Source organism: Syngnathus acus, chromosome 21 (assembly GCF_901709675.1).
Source record: "Syngnathus acus chromosome 21, fSynAcu1.2, whole genome shotgun sequence".
Taxonomy (NCBI): domain Eukaryota; kingdom Metazoa; phylum Chordata; class Actinopteri; order Syngnathiformes; family Syngnathidae; genus Syngnathus; species Syngnathus acus.
In genome coordinates this window covers 6,297,174-6,314,095 of record NC_051105.1, presented here as the reverse complement: position 1 = coordinate 6,314,095, position 16,922 = coordinate 6,297,174, and the positions used below count along the sequence as shown (strand labels likewise).

General features: G+C 41.2%; 1 protein-coding gene across 2 annotated transcripts in view; it reads left to right on the top strand.

Moving 5' to 3' along the window:
• Window positions 1–35: 35 nt before the first annotated feature.
• col4a2 (collagen, type IV, alpha 2) overlaps window positions 36–16,922 on the top strand; it is a 32,183-nt gene continuing 15,296 nt past the window's right edge. For both annotated transcript variants that reach the window (XM_037240101.1, XM_037240100.1), the window contains exons 1-4: window positions 36–196; window positions 314–388; window positions 459–510; window positions 10,580–10,660. In XM_037240101.1, coding sequence (XP_037095996.1) covers window positions 357–388; window positions 459–510; window positions 10,580–10,660 — 165 coding nt within the window. In that variant the 5' untranslated portion in view covers window positions 36–196; window positions 314–356. The remainder of the gene's footprint in view (window positions 197–313; window positions 389–458; window positions 511–10,579; window positions 10,661–16,922) is intronic.

Below are 16,922 nucleotides of genomic sequence, written 5' to 3'. Positions count from 1 at the left end.
AAAAACCAAACCCCTCTCCACCCACTAACGACAACCCTCGCCCATCATGTGAACGAACACGACTAGTGCAAACACTTTGGACGTTTCGGCGTAAGGAGAGGATCCACTCGGCACACTTTGCTTGGCTTTTTAGGAGAATTATCCAGAAAGTTTTGACCGTGGAACGTCTTATCGCTGCGTCACGCGTAAAGTTCGGGTGAGTGCGAGTTAGTACATTCTTTCAATGAATCCAGTGTAACTCTGTAAAAAAGAAAAAGATCTAACTATTTGTGATATAGCTGATTTTTGTTCAGTTTTATTCTCTTCTTAATAGTCATGTTTTAAGAGCTGCGTGACGCGGAGCTGTTTGTGGAACTATGCATCACAACAGAGACGTGACGCATCTCAGGTGAGCAAAAGGATCACCTTAATAAGTCTCAATCCGATTTCATCTTCCTCATCATCAATTCATTTTACAGGTTGCTGCTGCTGTGCGCCTGCGTGGCCGTCCTTGTCTCGGGAGCGCACGCGGTAAGTGTTTTTGTTTACCCCACGGGTGGTTGATTAAGACTATTATTTGTATCACGAGTGTTGAGTCAATATGTGGGATGCAAAAGTTTGTGTTTGAAAGTTTAACCGTGTTCTTAAAGTAGGTTTGTGCGTGTGGGCACGTGTAGAGTGGATGGAGTGTGCAAAGAGTGGGAGTGTCACGCGTGGGGAGGATCTCCAAGCCAAGAGGGGTTTGGCCTTGGCATACCTCTAATGCCGTGCAATTGATATCTGTAGCCTACAATAAATGTAGTAAAGACTCATGGAGAGAGTCGACACAAAGTGTTAATTGCATATTTTATGATCAAAAATATTTTTGAAGATGATTTTTCGAGACGTATTCTTGTAATTTATCAGAATGTAGTTGCAGTATGGTGTGAAAAAAACATGTTTTGCAAAAACAAAATAATCTTTTTTAAGCCTGATAGTCACAAATATTATAAAGGAAACAATTTTAAAAAATTAAAAAGTAAATAAGTTTAAAAATGAATGAATAAGTTAATAAATATTAAATAAATAACATTTTGCATATAAGTTGGGAGTTGGGAACCATTATTTACAGAATATAGGTGGAATAAGATGAGGGGGGGAAATGGCTTTATGAAAATACAATTATACAAATAAAAAAAGGAGTTGAAATATTCTGAAGGGAAAATAGTAAAAGTAATTACACATTAACTTTTATAATCATGGGAAAGAAACATTGATACAGAAAAAAGGAAAATGTGGGAGAAAAATAATTTTAAAGTAATGAATTTATAGAATTGATTTTCCATCAACATGGTGGGAACATTATAAGAAAATCACATTTTCATTGTATTCCCAAAATTGTCTTTTTTTATATAATAAAGTCATAATATTATGCGAGAGGGGAATTTTAAAGTAATGAATTTATAGAATTTATTTTCCATCAACATGGTGGGAACATTATAAGAAAATCACATTTTCATTGTATTCCCAAAATTGTCTTTTTTTATATAATAAAGTCATAATATTATGCGAGAGGGGAATTTTTAAATACATTGCAATACTATGCAGGGGAAAAAATCCAAACTTGAAAATATCCTGATTTCCCAAGATTTGACGATAAGTACACATAGTTTCACATGAAGATGAAGGTTTACTTCACATAAGAAAGGCGCCCTTTGTCTTGTGCTTTTTTAAATCAGATTTAAAAGCATGTGACACAGCACAGGTCCTCTCTTTATTGTGATGCTCCAAGACTGTACTAAGAAGGACAGTGAGCTCATTTTAGTTTGGGTTCTGTTTTTAGGCCAATTTACCATTAAACAGATCACTAAAAAAAGGACTTACGGAATAAGTCTGTTTACGAATGCAACTGTCACCAACTACTAATGCATCTCTGTGATGTTTCTCATCTCTGCTGCACATTGCAACATATGTTTCTGTTCAATTTCATATCCCAACCCCACCCACGGGAGGTTTCTGAATCTCTCAACCAGATCCCCACCTCCGCGTCACGACTTTTTCCCACCATCCATGTGATGTTTTACATCGGGGTTCCCCTGCTTCTCTATGGGGAATAACCCGCTCAAGATGTTTCCCGTTTAAGATTGATCAGCTCTCTTTACGCTGCATTAGCCAAATTCTCGCTCTATAAACAAACAGGGAAAAATCTATCTTGTTCACAATTAAGATCTGGAAATGTAACGCTGGCTCATCTGACTATTTAAGAAAGCAAAGCTGGACCCACTGAGTTAATGGAGCAAAAACACACGCAGAACCTCCCTCATCAGATGGAGAAAGGAAAACTCTCGAGACGATAAACGCTAACAGGATGTATCAAATCAGAACCTTTTATTCACGTGCGTTTGAGAAGATATTTCAAGATGTTTTGGAGCGAGATGGAATGAGTGGGTGGGTCGGCGGGCTTCTGGCAGCGGATGTTTTGGGAATGGGATCTGTGTCGGAGGAAGAAGCGATTCGTGCTGCAGATTTCCTACCGTACCTGGCAGCCGAGCTACAGCATCTGCTTTGCCAGTTAACATGTCACTAATTGATTGTTGTGGTCTGCGTTGTATTTAGGGGTCCCGGTGGTGTGTTTTAAATACACATTCAAACTTGATCGAATGTGGGATGATTAAGAACTTAAACAGAAATGCTGCTTTAGCAATAATCCACCGTGCTAAAACTAAGGGATGTGGTCGGGCCGTGTGGTCAGACAGCTTGTTTTGCTCTTATGTTGTTATTGTTTGTAAATTAACATGGTCGCAATGTTTGCATGAGATCTAAGCAGATCTTGAACAGTATCAAGGAGCAAGAATAATGAAAATAAATAAAATTTTTGTGGTTTGCCGCATTTGGGCAACAACAATGAATGTTCCAAACAATCGGAGCAAGCTGACATTGCATTGAAGTTTTCTCACTGACTCATAAAAAAGTTGTTTTATGATTACTGATGAACACCAGTTCTAAAAGTTCCCGCCCATTTAACATTTATTTCTGATTTTCATTGAACAGAATATGACACCAGCCTTAGAACAATGGGGTCCAGTACTTGGATGCTCCCAGCAGAGGCAGTGTTGAGTCACTCTCAACTAGTTTGCTGTCAAAACTTGAAATATTGTCAATAAAGATAACACAATTTCCATAGCGTTAAAATGATTACATATTAATCAATCAATTATTTGATTGTTCTTTTTTCCCCCCATCCGTCAACCAATCAGTGCAGTCAATCTCAAAGCGAAGGCTTCTTTTTTTCAACATTCAGCCAACTGCGCGACTACAAATCACTTTTTGATGTGAAAATGTGGCGTGCGATATGAAAGGGGGTCACGTCTGACACGTGAGCGACCTCCCGAACGTGATTGTTTTATGCGACTGAATCGAGAGGAAGATGTCTGCCTGCGATAAAGCGAGGGAAACTGGTGAATGTAACGCCTGGCCAAATAGTTTCAGTGATACAGAAAGTCAAGCGTAACAATTGAGGGAAGAGCCCATTGTGCTATGCGGCAGGAAGCCAAAAGACACGTGTGGTCGTGCGAGAGAGTGAAGAGAGGTGGTGGTCACCTTCATAGGTTGATGACAGTGTCGGTGTTATCGATGAATGGGCATGTGCTCGAGAGGCCTTTTGTTGCCTCAAGAAGTTATATCCTGCACAATTGTGAGACCTTATCATGATTGCTTTCAGATCTGCTGGCTCTCGGGTTAAGTTAAAATCTCATTAAACATGGGCAGTGTCATTTTAAAAGAAACGGGCAATGCTGCTCGTTCTTGTGTGTATTGATAATACACATCCATGAACACAAGTGAGGCAGATAAAGCAAAATTGCAGTCAGGGTCTAATTCCTGAACTTGCACTGTACATTTGTCTGCTTTTCCTTTTCACACGTGCATGAAGTGTGATGTGTTTATCTGGGTTAAATGTCAATTTTATGGGGAACATCCTGAGCTGAGCATTGTGTGACGACAACATAGATTATCCACAGAAGGTCTCTAAACAGGAAAAGGAAGGAGGGTGGAGTTCAATGTGTCAGAGTGCCTTTACAGCCCTGCTGGTCCTCACATATTTTGGCGACCTCATACGAGTCATGGTGTTAACCATTTGTTGACTGGGGGTGTTTTTTTTTTTTTTATTAAGGCAAATCAGGTGTGGTCAGGTGAAGCACAATTTGATTTAGTTTCCATCTTGTGACCGGAAGAGTGTTCCGACCCTTCAGCCTTTACAAATGCTCCACTGAATCATCATAGTATAGTCATTAAAAAGATCTGTTTTGTGTTCTAGCTTATTTTTCAAAACCAGTTGTGATTTCTAGTCAAGTGCATGAACATTTTCTGACCTATACAGTAGATGTTTGGATTTTGTAAAGTGGCAACAAATTCCAATTGAATAGCCACAATTGGGCATGGTATGCTGCTTGGTGCAAGGAATTGAAAGATTGCAGTGATTAATTTAAACCCATAATGTGGCAAAATCTGTAAACAATTACAAGCGCTCAGCTTGGACAGTTGATGACTACAACAGCGGTTGGCAGGTGTGAGGAAATGGTTGACTCCACACAACACAGATGTGAAGCAGCTCTCGGAAACATTGCTCACTTGGATACGGGGAAATATTAGTTAAGTGAATCATGGGAAAGCAACATTTTCAAGCAATTTTTTAGCTAATAATAAATGTGAGTTTGAAATGGAGACAATTTTCTTGAACATTTTCACTTTCTGTAAAGTAAATCTTTCAATTGATACCTTTTTCTTCATGTTTTCATTTGGAATATAATCCGCAGAATTGCAGCGTAGTTCTCGGCCCACTACAATGACAAGCACAAACATACGGTTAAATTAACACAAATTCCTCCATTCATTTGCTTGTACAGTTGCACCTAATGACATCCATCCAACCACTCATAATTATTTTATGTGCAACCACAAGTAGTAAAACCCAGCTGCTGATTTGTGGCTGAACAGTATCTGGAAAATCCTTACATGAAGTCTTCAATGATAAATAAATAGAAGGAGGCATTGGTCCCGACAGAGCACAATGAGAGAATCCCAAATAATCCTCAGTGAGTCCAATCAGTCATCCCACCCAACGGTCACTGCGTTACTTCCTTTTATAGCCTTACAACGCCACTTATTACTCTCACGGTTGTCTCGTGTGCCCGTGTGCTCATTTATCTCTCTAAAGGACGCTCGGCGACTTGTCCTCTCTTGACCTGAGTCTTCCCTTGGTCACATTTCAACTCTGTTCCCGTCATGTGTGTTTTATTGATTAAGTGATGTAGTGCTTGGTTCAAAAGGTGCTCGCATAATGAATGGATTCGTTGGCATTTAGCTCAGCCTGTAGAGGGCGTGACGACGTTGTATGTAAAATCGGCTTTCAAGATGATTTGTGTCCACACTGTAAAAGGTCTTCCTCCATATGAGAGGCATCCACCTTAAAGCATTTTTCTAAATTAGCTTTTTTTTTTTTTTTTTTTTTGCTTACTACAGGTTTCTGATTGGCTAAAATGGCAAAAGATGTTCTGCAGTAGCACCGTTTACAATTGTCTTTTAAATGGAGATTCTTTTCTTTCTCATTTTCTGTTCCCATTGTTGCTTCTGGGAAACTTTGTAAATGAGAAAGTGTTCTCAATTGGCTTGCCTGGTAAAACAATGAAAACAAACAAAAAAACTTGCGTCAAAATTCAAACAAATAAATTGTGTTCAACTTCGGATGGCGTTATCTCACATCTTCATTCATCTGTAAACACTTCCAGATCGTCCCATTTGGACATTACTCGACGTCTGATTGCAGGATTGAGCAGGGATCTTTTTTCCCCAAACATCATCTGACAGGTCAACATGATTGCTGAGTTCCAGAATAGATTTAGATTGGATCCAATCCCATTTCCATTTAGCTCAGGCTAACAGCAGGAAGTGTTGATTAGGAGCATGGTCAACTTGGGAAATGAAGTCGAGTCTGGGTATGACCTGGAGGAGTGGGGGGCAAGGTCCAGCTGTGTCAGGCAAAAGGGCAGAAATGAAAACTGTGTTTATAATGGAGCCTTGCCAGAGGAGCACAGCGGGAGTTAGTGGTACTCCACGCTGTTTCTTCAACTGAAGAACATGCTGCCTTCCCGTGTTATGACCTACTCTTTGCAATGTGACCTGCTCTTTGTGTCTCGAGAACTCCTTTTCACCACCCCCAAATTTAGTTCAATTTAAATGCCAATAAATCACAAACTAATATGAGACCAACAGGACACAAGTTCCTGTGAAAGCAGTTCCCATAATGTTTTTTTGAAACCCCGGGGGATGAAACCGTTATAGTCAACAACATCTTCTGCAAGCTTGGTCAAGTTCCTGAACATATCCATGGTCCTGGTGACACTAAGCTTCAAACAAGAGCTGCCGCATCATTACTACACCAAGTAAAAGAGCACAGCATGTGTACAATGATGAAGAGGATGGAGGTCTCAGAAGAGAAGATGCGAGAGAGAATAGGATAGTCACAGAATGGACCCAGGGACTTTGGGTTACCAGTGACCATCTGTGTTCACAGCATAAGAAATTCCAGTTCAAAATATATGAACACATTTGGCTTTGGATATGTTTATGGACATTGACTCCATAGATAAATATTTAAATGGTGACGCCATTCCTCAGAGCACAATCACTCGGTCAGTTGGTGGTCCTTTTCTGTATGGCTGTAAAACAGCTGGATTCCAAGGAAAAAATGCTTGTAATTCTCAATTTTTCATTGTCTGACAAGTATTTTATACATCATACCAGACCCCAGGCTCTCGTCATCATAATTCTAACAGCCTGTGTTATTGTGTGTAAACACACAGAGGTTCTGTGTGAAACAAAATGGCGACTTCGTGTTGGGTTTCCTGCGACCGAGCTCAATCTTCAAACATCTTCATAGAGTATCCATCCAATATCTTATTCAACCACCAGGCCTTGGCCCAGTTTTCAATTGAGTGACAAACTCCTTTTGTTTTTCCGTTTGCGCACATGTAATTTCAGGGCTGGTTTGACAGATTGGCATTTCAACAGGAAGTTGATGGTGAAGTGGCAGGATGTAGAATTTGGAATTAAAAAGCCATGGTGAAAGGGATGTCTTTCAAAAAGTTCCTTATCAGTGTAATAAAAGCCTTTGGGAGATCTGGTGTAAAATCAAGATATGCCTCAGCTAGAATAGCAAATCCAACACAAACATGGCTCTGTTTGGCATTTTGCCTGTTCAGCCTGACTTGCGTTTGACTTCTTTTTAAGGTGTTTGTTTACAGAGTAGATCTGAGTGAGTTGTGTCGAGGTATTGTTGCTGGACAAAGACAAACAGAAAACATTCCCACTTGACACGTCGTTCTCCTTTTTAGTCATTTTGAATGAAGCAGCTTCAATCTACTGTTTAATATATGCACTGAGGCAACATTGCCACTGACAGGCATTGCTCCAGCCGTCAACATTAATCATTCTTTTATTCATTCATTCACGGATATTGAAATGAAGTTTCAAAACGAAAAGTTATTTTTAGATAGTAACTACGAACAGGCTGGGGATAACAATTAGTTTTTGTTTTAGAAGGTCCATTTGAGCACGGATCATTTTAAAAATGCACTACTGCTAAAACATGAGACCAGTTGTAAAAATGCCATTTTTGTTTTCAAATCATTTGCCACATCGGAGAACCCGAGAATGTTGGGGTTAAATATGTAGCAGAAACGATAAAAAGCCAACCTAAATAATTAACCAATGTCCACTTCGGGAATAACTCTATGTAGTTACTTTTATCTGAGCATCCTGAAGAAAAGTATTTCCACTGTTAAATCAGTGTGTAAGCATGCTTGTCAGCGTCAGCTAGCATGGGGAGTATTCCACACCCACACTGATGTATCAAGACACCGTGTTTCCTTTACAGATGTGACGTGTCTCGTGACTCAACAGTTGTTTCACATAAAGCCGTTCCGTTTTGTAAGACACATCATTAGTGGAACACATGTAAGCTGTTGTCCTGGCAAGCCGCGAACAGACAAATTGTTCATAAATGAAGGAGGTGGTGAAAATACACACAATTACACAAAGACATTCCTGTCCTGTGCTAAGCGTGTTTTTGCCCCAATCGCAGATCTATTTATCACTGGTTTATTTAACTTTTACTCAATCTCGGACATTTTGTCAAATCCTCCATCTTTACTCAGCACTTAGCATGCTATTCTTTTACTTTCAAGATTCTTTGGAATGGAATTCCTGTTGTCCCAAAACATTCTTTTTTGCAATCCTGACAGGTTTAAGACACTCCGTTTCTTTCTTTAGCAAAGTCTTGTGTCACCCATCGCAGTTCAAACGATCAACTTAGCCTCCTCTAAGATCTTTTACGTTTGATCCAATGACAACTAGGGGGGTCTCACGCAAGCACTGTTTATACTCTTTGGCGTGGTTTCATGTTAAAAGCAAAGCATCCATCTCAAAGGGGCACTTTGTCAACTCTGTCACTCAAGCATCACCATGAGCAGCGTTACAGGAGCCGTTGGTGACATCAAGGCTGACCTCTGACAACCTGAGTATTTTTATTACAATCACTAGTTTTACAAGCTAAAAAAGTGCTTAGCTCAAAGAGGAAAGCGGAAATAGTTTGGTGGCGTTCCTCCAAATCGACGCCAAAATCAAATCAGTCATGAGGGATGTTATCGTTAATCGTACGCGCATCACATCACGATTCTAATGAGTCATTTGCCCTGGGAGATGAGCAGTTTATACAGCTGCCGTATTAACATCACACATTTAAATGAGCGAGGCGCTTGCAACATCGCAAAGCCATGAAAATGAAATTTAAAAAAAAAAGGCAAAGCGAGAGAGGCATAAGTGACCGTGAGAAAAAGAGCGCTGTTGACCCAGCTGCTTTTATTTCATTCATTGCACACTATCTCAAGACATCCGCCGACATTGGGGTGAGGTCGTAAAGGATGGGGAGGTAACAGAAACAACATTCCTCATGAGAAATGCCATTAATTTCACCACTCGGCCTCATAGAATGCTAAAGAGTCTATAGCTTTTCATGAGGGATTTACAAACCCGTGTCCTTTTCACATTGCATTCCAAATAAATTGACGCATCAGGGCCGAATGAGTAGCGTGGGGATTTATTTATACGCTTGTGAATTCCAGACAGAACTCTCTGAAGCTGGATACATGGAACGGCCGTTCATCATGTTGCCAAAGGAATTGGACAAGATCGACTAAACAAGCTATGATGTATAGAAAACAGGATACTGTCGTGCTGCTGTAGTCGTCAGCCGCTATTTTAGTTTGACTTGGACTGATTGCTGCATTTTAAGGGACTGCCTTTAAGGGAGTTATTCTTTTGTACTGTAAGCCCTAGGCGGAGATGATGCAGACTATTGTTTGATTTAGTCTTCCGCCTCAATGTGGAAAAAGTGGCGACTGCTCTGTATCCTCACTGGAATGAAATGACTTCCTGCTTTTACACACGGTGGCCCTGCAGATATTTGCTTCTTTACACCCTCTATCAGGAAATATGTCCATACAAAGAGTCTACCAACATGATGTGTGGTGAAGATTAAAGCACGACATCAGCGGTATCAAGTAGCACTTTGAAAGGTGCCCTCAGACAGTTAACAAAGAAACGCAGACATGTCGATTCCATAAGAAGGACGAAAAGAGCCTTTTTGTTGTCGCGGATCATTAGAGGACGGCACGTCTCTGATAAAAGAAGGTCTTTGTGAGCTTGTGAGGAGGGTCTCAATGTGCCCCTTTGTCAACGGAGATGCTCTCAAACTGAGGAGGGGGGATTATTCTGATTCCTTATCCACCACTGTGGGCATAAATTGGACAGCTTGGACTTTTAAACAAGGACAATTTGGCTCTCAATTCAGCTATGGTATGACCATGTAGGTGGAAGACGTAGGCATGAAGAACTTGTTCACTCATGTATGGAAGAACTAGAGTTCCTGTGTGGAAGACCTGTTCCATTAATATTAGGTCGCCTCTAGCTCAGCTGCATGTGGGAAAAGTTTCATCAAGACCCCGCTTTGTTTTGCGTCTTCTGCCTCTTAAGAGCTAGCAATGCGGTCCTGACAGACACAAAGACGTTTGGTAGAGCTAGCTAGCGTAGGGACTTTTGAAGCCTTTGACCTCTGCTTTTCTACGATCGGGGACCCTCACGCAGACGGTCAAAGTGACAGTGGGTGGTTTTGTGACAGAGGCGACCAAAGACCTTCAATTGTCGTGCAAGTATCTTTTGATCAAAGACACATGCTAAACCATTCATGTCCACTATGACTCATTCAAGCACTCCAGTTGCAGTATAAACAGCAGCTAAGTCCACACACCACAATGTACACAAACAACACCTTCATGACACAAAAGATTACCAAACATCTGTGTTCCATTAGCCCTAATAAAAACAGACTGATGCTAGTTTGGGGAAAAAGCTCTCCAATAGGTTTTACTATTCCGAAGCGTAGTGTGGTGGACTGAATTGAACTGTATTGTCTTCCAGAAAATAAGCATTCAATGACCCAGTTTCCTGAATATGTACTGTATTCCCTGGTTGCTAATAGCTTCATGTTGCATGTTTGTATCTGCAGGGTGGGAAGAAGCACAGCGGTCCCTGCGGAGGAAGAGACTGCAGCGGAGGCTGTAAATGTTTTCCCGAGAAGGGTGCCAGGGTAAGTCCCTTACTGTTCTAAATAGCTGCATAAATAAACCTCTTGGTCATCATACTGGACGACCAAATAAGGCTAAGACGGCGGCGCAGCCCCAGGCCTGGCTCGGAAAGCTCTTTCAAAAGTCGCAGCTATGGCTGACGGCGCATCACTCGAATTGGCTCACGTGTTGATGCTTCAGGTGGCGCCTCAACCTTTCTCCCTTGGACGCAAGTGACATCATACTGCAGTTTGTGAATAGCGCTGCTTATAACAAAGTTGTCTCTGTTTATGAACTAAAAGCAATATTGCGTCTCATCACAACTTTGACAATGATGTGAGCGTTCAACCAGCCAGAAAAGCTAGGAAATATAGCTTTTTCACGCAGCTAGGAATTCACACCAATCATCACGGCAAAAGCAGAAGGTCATATAGAAAGTAATGCGTCGAGTATGGGAGAGAAACTAAAGCCAGAAATGAAAGACAGTGATAAGTGCGAGGAACCTGATGCAAAGGTTTAAGACCATGGAGACAGACACAGACTAAACACGCTCGGATAATCATCTGAGAATGAATGACGACTGCTTTTCCCCCCACACGTGCACTCCATATCTGTACATGAGGTTGGGATCCCTTGGGCTCTGTAACTTTGGCAATTGGACAACCGGCACCTACTTTCCGCACCTATTTGTCATATGTGAAAGAATTCCATCTGCTCTTCAAATAGAGAAATAGAGCCCAGTGTTTACAGTTACTTGGAAGAGATTATGGCTATTTCGAGCATTTTGAGTTGTCCAATTTCTTACCAATTTTAATTATGGCGCTAAAACATTCCCCAACATTAATCAGGAATCATGGGAACCAAACATATCTATACACACAATCAAGACCACAAATACTAAAACTAGGTGGAACCTGCTCTATTTAAAATGACCCGATGAGTTTAGCTGCTGTACATTGGCGTCACTCAAGAGCAACTTTACAGTAGCTGCTGCCCTTGACCTTGCAGTGATGAGGATACGTACAGGAAAAGTCCATAAAAAAGTAGCGAGGCACAGAGAGGAAGTTCCGCATTCCACGTTGGCGCAATGCGAGAGATTGCGGCGAGGGGGTCAGAAGATTGCCTTTATCTTCCTCCACCTCGCACTCGCTCACCCGCTATCTGCGTCAAAAGGATTTCCATCATGCCGTAAAATTGTGATAACGACACGCCAAGCGTGAGATGTTTACATTTCCGCCACTGGTTTTCTCCCTCAGTGTTGGGTTTTTAAGAGGCGAATGAAACAGGAGATAGCCTTTATAGCGAAAAACACCAACACAAAGTTCAATGGTAATCATTTGTGTAATTTTGAAAAAATGAACAAATATCAGTCAATACATTATGTAAACATTAGCTTGGGTTTCCCCCCTTTCGTTTCGGGCTCACTTGCTCTGAACTTCTTTCGAACACGTTCTCCCTGTCCACCAGCCAAAATACTTTGCGAATATGACAGAAAACAAGATGTTTCCTCACAGATGTGTTATCTTCAACACGCATCTATCTTCTTTCCTCCCAAATCTCCGTGGCAGTGACATGCTGCCAAATGCTTCGCAGCTGCTTGATTTGGCAAAGACCTGACTCAGCTGTGATGAGGCATGACACCAGGCTAAGTGGGGACTTGCATGCTGCTTAAATGAAAATTTTCAACAAGAACCTTTACAGGTGAACTTCATTTGAACCTCTCTAAAACATTTCAATGCACATGTGCACTTGTTCAGTATTTTTGTACAAAATGAGAGCTAAATGGCAAAATTGGCCATGAAAATTCCCAAGGACGTTCACTTCTGTGAGTCTTCCAGTGGATGACTCAAAATTCCAACAACTAGTAGAGTACCGTAAATACGAGGACTGATATAGAAACCCCGAAAAGGAGACAAAAGGCTGCCTTATGCTAACCTCATAAATCTTTGGCCACCCACTCTTTTGGCAGAGATCATCTTAATAAGAATGCAGGCAAATATCTCAAGCTCCTCTATATTACTTGTTGTTACCGGGCATGTAAGTGGAGTTGCAGTGTTTTGATAAGAAAACTATTTTTTGACACAGTAGCGTTATGGAATCAGACCATGGCAACAGTCAAAGCGGAGCAAAAGGCAACTTCTGTGCTCAGCCCAAAAGCATGTTTAGCAGTTCAATGCCATATTTTGTGTTGGAACTTTTGGACCATCTTTATTTCTCAGGCTTTAGAATTTTTATATTGCTCTGAGAACAGTGGCGCCTGTTTACATGAGCCCTCCTTGATGAGGTTTGGGAATCACTGACTGTAAGGCAGATGCTGGGGGAATCTGTCTGGTCCATCCTGGGAAACACTGGCACAGCTGATGCTGGAACAGGAAATGACATATCGCAGGAAGTAGAGCACAATGACAGAGCACTGATTTTTTTTCTTCTATATGGATGGCTTGTGTTTTTGTGGGAAAAAGATCGCCTGTGTGTTATATTTGCCAGCAGCGTCTATAAATGGCAGAGATTTCCTTGTTCCATGAAAACATTCTGATTCGATTGCCCATGAATCTCATGTACTTTCCTCTTGGCTCCAGGGACGAACGGGATAATGGTCCAACAAGGAATGTTAAGGATTTCACAAGGTTCAAAGACCTTTTGATGGTGTTCTCACCAAAAGGATGCAAGTCTGTTCACAACCACTTGAATGGGCGTACTTTATAGCTCCCGGGTGCGTAAGATCATGTCAGAACAATTCAAAACTTCCAAATGCATGACGTACATACTCAAGAGCTCCTCTCATTAAACCTGATTCAAACAGGACGCATTGTTTTGGAGTTGGAAAGATAAACTTTGGATCACCTCCTGGATCACTTCAGATGGTTGCATGAGACACAAATTGATTCAGTTTTTCCTATTTGTGTCCTGTGATTGGCTAGCGACCAGTCCAGGGTGTAACCCTGCTTCCCGCTCAAAATCTGTAAGAAGAGGTTCCAGCTCACCATCATAGTGAGGACAAGCATTATAGGAAAAAAAAATAGATGGAACAATGTATATTAGGAAGATTTTAGAAAGAACGGGTACAAGCAATAATTTTAACAATTATTATTGTCAAAGGATAAAGAGGGCTAATTAATGTTAAATGAAAAAAAAAACATGATTGTAAAATAAGCATTAAAACATAACAGGCAAATGTAAAATGTGCTTCTTTTTTGTCAATGAGCACAAACATACTGTCTTAAATAAATACCAGTCACAGAAGACCGAAGGTCTTGAGACTACTGCATAAAAAAAAAAAATCTTCCCACATGACGCATTTAGCGCCAAATCCCTAAGCTGAAATTTTCACAGCCTCATTTATTCCCCTAAATCGCTCATAACAAGGCCTGGCAAAGAGAAGCACCAACTGTTTGGCAAGGAACACAAAACGGTAGAAGGGGAAGTCTGGGAAGTACAAACCTGTTGCTGTCACTAAAAGTTGTTCGCTTATTGTTGGACTTGAATTAATGCAGGAATTGGAGTAACAAGGTCTCCTTGTCTGATATTATGATGTAGCAGGATTTGAAAAAGTTTGAAGCCGATTTAAACAACAGGTGGGGGATTTGAAGAGGAGATCTTTTATCAAGACAGACCAAACATTGACAACTTATTCCCAGTTGTTTCATTTTAATTGAAACCAAGCAGTTTGCCAAAAGATGAGTCCACATTGGCAGGAGCAACAGACAAGAATTTGGGAACATTTAGTCCAGACAGTTGATGACTCACAAGACAAATGTCACAAGATCATAATACAAAGGAATTATTATCCATATCGCTTTTAATGAAAATTTCCAGTCCAATGCAATCTATGTTTGGTACGGAGTTGTTCACCAAGCCGTGTTTCTATATAGCTAAGCAGTGATTGGTTGGGACCTGAGATTTGTCAACTGTGATGTCATTTTCAGTCGACAACAGGTGGCAAAATGCCCGCCTACTGAGATGGATAAAAATGGGTTAACTTAACTTATATTCGACAAATGCAATATTAATCAGAATGCCTTTTTTAGACTAGCAGGGGCACATACAACATATTGTTAAAAAAAGTTGACTTCTCTTTTTTAAAAGTTATATCATAAAATTATGTTTTCCAACAATATATAATACGCCATCGGTTTTACCGTATTAAATGTGAGAAAGATTAACCAAAATAATGCATCAACAATGAATAAAAAAAGACCATAAGAAAACATACTGTCAAAATGTACAAACTAAAATAGTGAGTGCAGTTTTCCGTCTGACAAAGATTGTGTTTCTTGGAAATGCGCAGCTGGAACCATAAAACATGTCTGGATATATTTGTATGAGCAGAAACTTTGTTATTGGTGTATTATATGTTTGCCGCCATCTAAATTTAATAATAGTACGTTTACGACAAAATGACCAATGTCATCAATTTCTGCTTACTGTGCACCCAGTCAGTAGCGGAGTATTTGTGTCAATGTGTTTGGCTTCTGTAAGCATCCTGCTTGCTTTAATCACCAGCCAGAACACACGACGAAGACAAACACTTAAAGACGAGGCAAAGACGCTCTAGATTTTCGGTTTCCTGTTGTGCAAGGGAGGGATCGTCTGCTTCATAGGAAGGCCTCACATCTAAACGCGGATTTATTTGGCAATATGGTCCTTTTGTGTCTTTCAACCAGACGTCTTTTTAGATTCAAGTTTCATGGGAGTAGCGGTTGTTAATATGATGTCCACATGGGTCCTCCACTGGAATATTCTGGAGCATATGATTTACACACAGGAGTCAAAAAATGTAACGCTCAATGAAGAGTAGCCTTTGGACGGGAGGGTCACCGGAGCGACGCCATATGTTCCCCATCAGGTGAAAGCTACACTGAGGGGACGGCCGCACAGGAAACAATTAGCTCTCGTAAATACGTCCCTTTCCCTCTTAAATTGCATTTTTTGCAATGTTTACAGAGCTGCCCTGAGTGATCGTGCTTGACACGAGGTCGAATGGGCTGATTTGAAGCCACCCATCAAGATGTAGAGCTAAATAAAGTACCGTATTTTCCGCACTATAAGGCGCACCTAAAAACCTCAAATTTTCTCAAAAGCCGACAGTGCGCCTTATAATCAGGTGCGCCTTATACATGGACCAATATTGAGCCACTCCGGCAGGCGTGTCCAAAGTCCAGCCCGCGGGCCAAATGTATATATCTTATATATGGACAAAGTTTTAAAATGGGCCGTACATTGAAGGTGCGCCTTATAATCCGGTGCGCCTTATATATGGACAAATTTTTAAAATGGGCCATTCATTGAAGGTGTGCCTTATAATCCGGTGCGCCTTATAGTGCGGAAAATACGGTAGCTTTTTTTAGGCTGATACAATATAAATACGTGGGCATTTTAATTTGGATTGCAAGGAAATTTATTAGCTCTTCCAAGATGTTTCATATGAGGGCTAACAAACAATGACAAAAACAATACGTCAAGCCTTTGCACTTCTGTGCTTGGTCGAGGTAAAGACTCCCCAATGATTCAATCAAAGAAGTAAAGAGAAATTCTCAGAAAAAATGAGTGCGCCACAAAGAAGCAGTCACGACGTCATATTACAACCGTGGGAGCGAAAACGCAACGCACCCACGATGGATCTCATTACACATAAACACAATCAGACATCGTGCAGACGCGCTATATCGACACGTTCGGGGCAACACCTCATTTCGGACCGCGCGCCTCGATATCATTTTTCTCACGCAGGGACGCCACAGCTGCGTCCTGCTTTGGGCCCGCAGATATCTCATTCCTCAGACCTGAGGCAAGAGCGCAGGTGTCCGGCCGCAGAGAGGCCTGGGAGGCTAGCGGGAAGTCAGAGTAGTTCTTGGATCTGCCCCTCGGGTCCAGTGGTTGCTAATTTGGATGCAAGCGAATACTTGGAGCAAATGAGGATTTTCATGGACTCAAAGGGGCCAACGTGAGTGAGAAAAAGGCGGAACTGACGCCAGAGGCATGCGACCGTCTGTCAAACGTCCTTCCTTGCCCAGCCGTTGTATATTTGAAGTCTGTGCTCATCCAACGGGGTCATTGACATTTTTCTTGGAGATGGAGATGCTCCCCCCCCCCCTGACCCAAACACACTCAAAGATATGCAAACATCATCTGCAGATGTTTATTTACTCTGCCTTAGTTCTCCTTGGGGCATCCATTGCAACCCCCCCACCAGTGAAGCTGAGCCCCTTTTCTTTATGGACACCATCCAAAAGAAGATCTCCAGGAAATGAGTACACAAAAGTTCCGTCCAATACAAACTTGTAA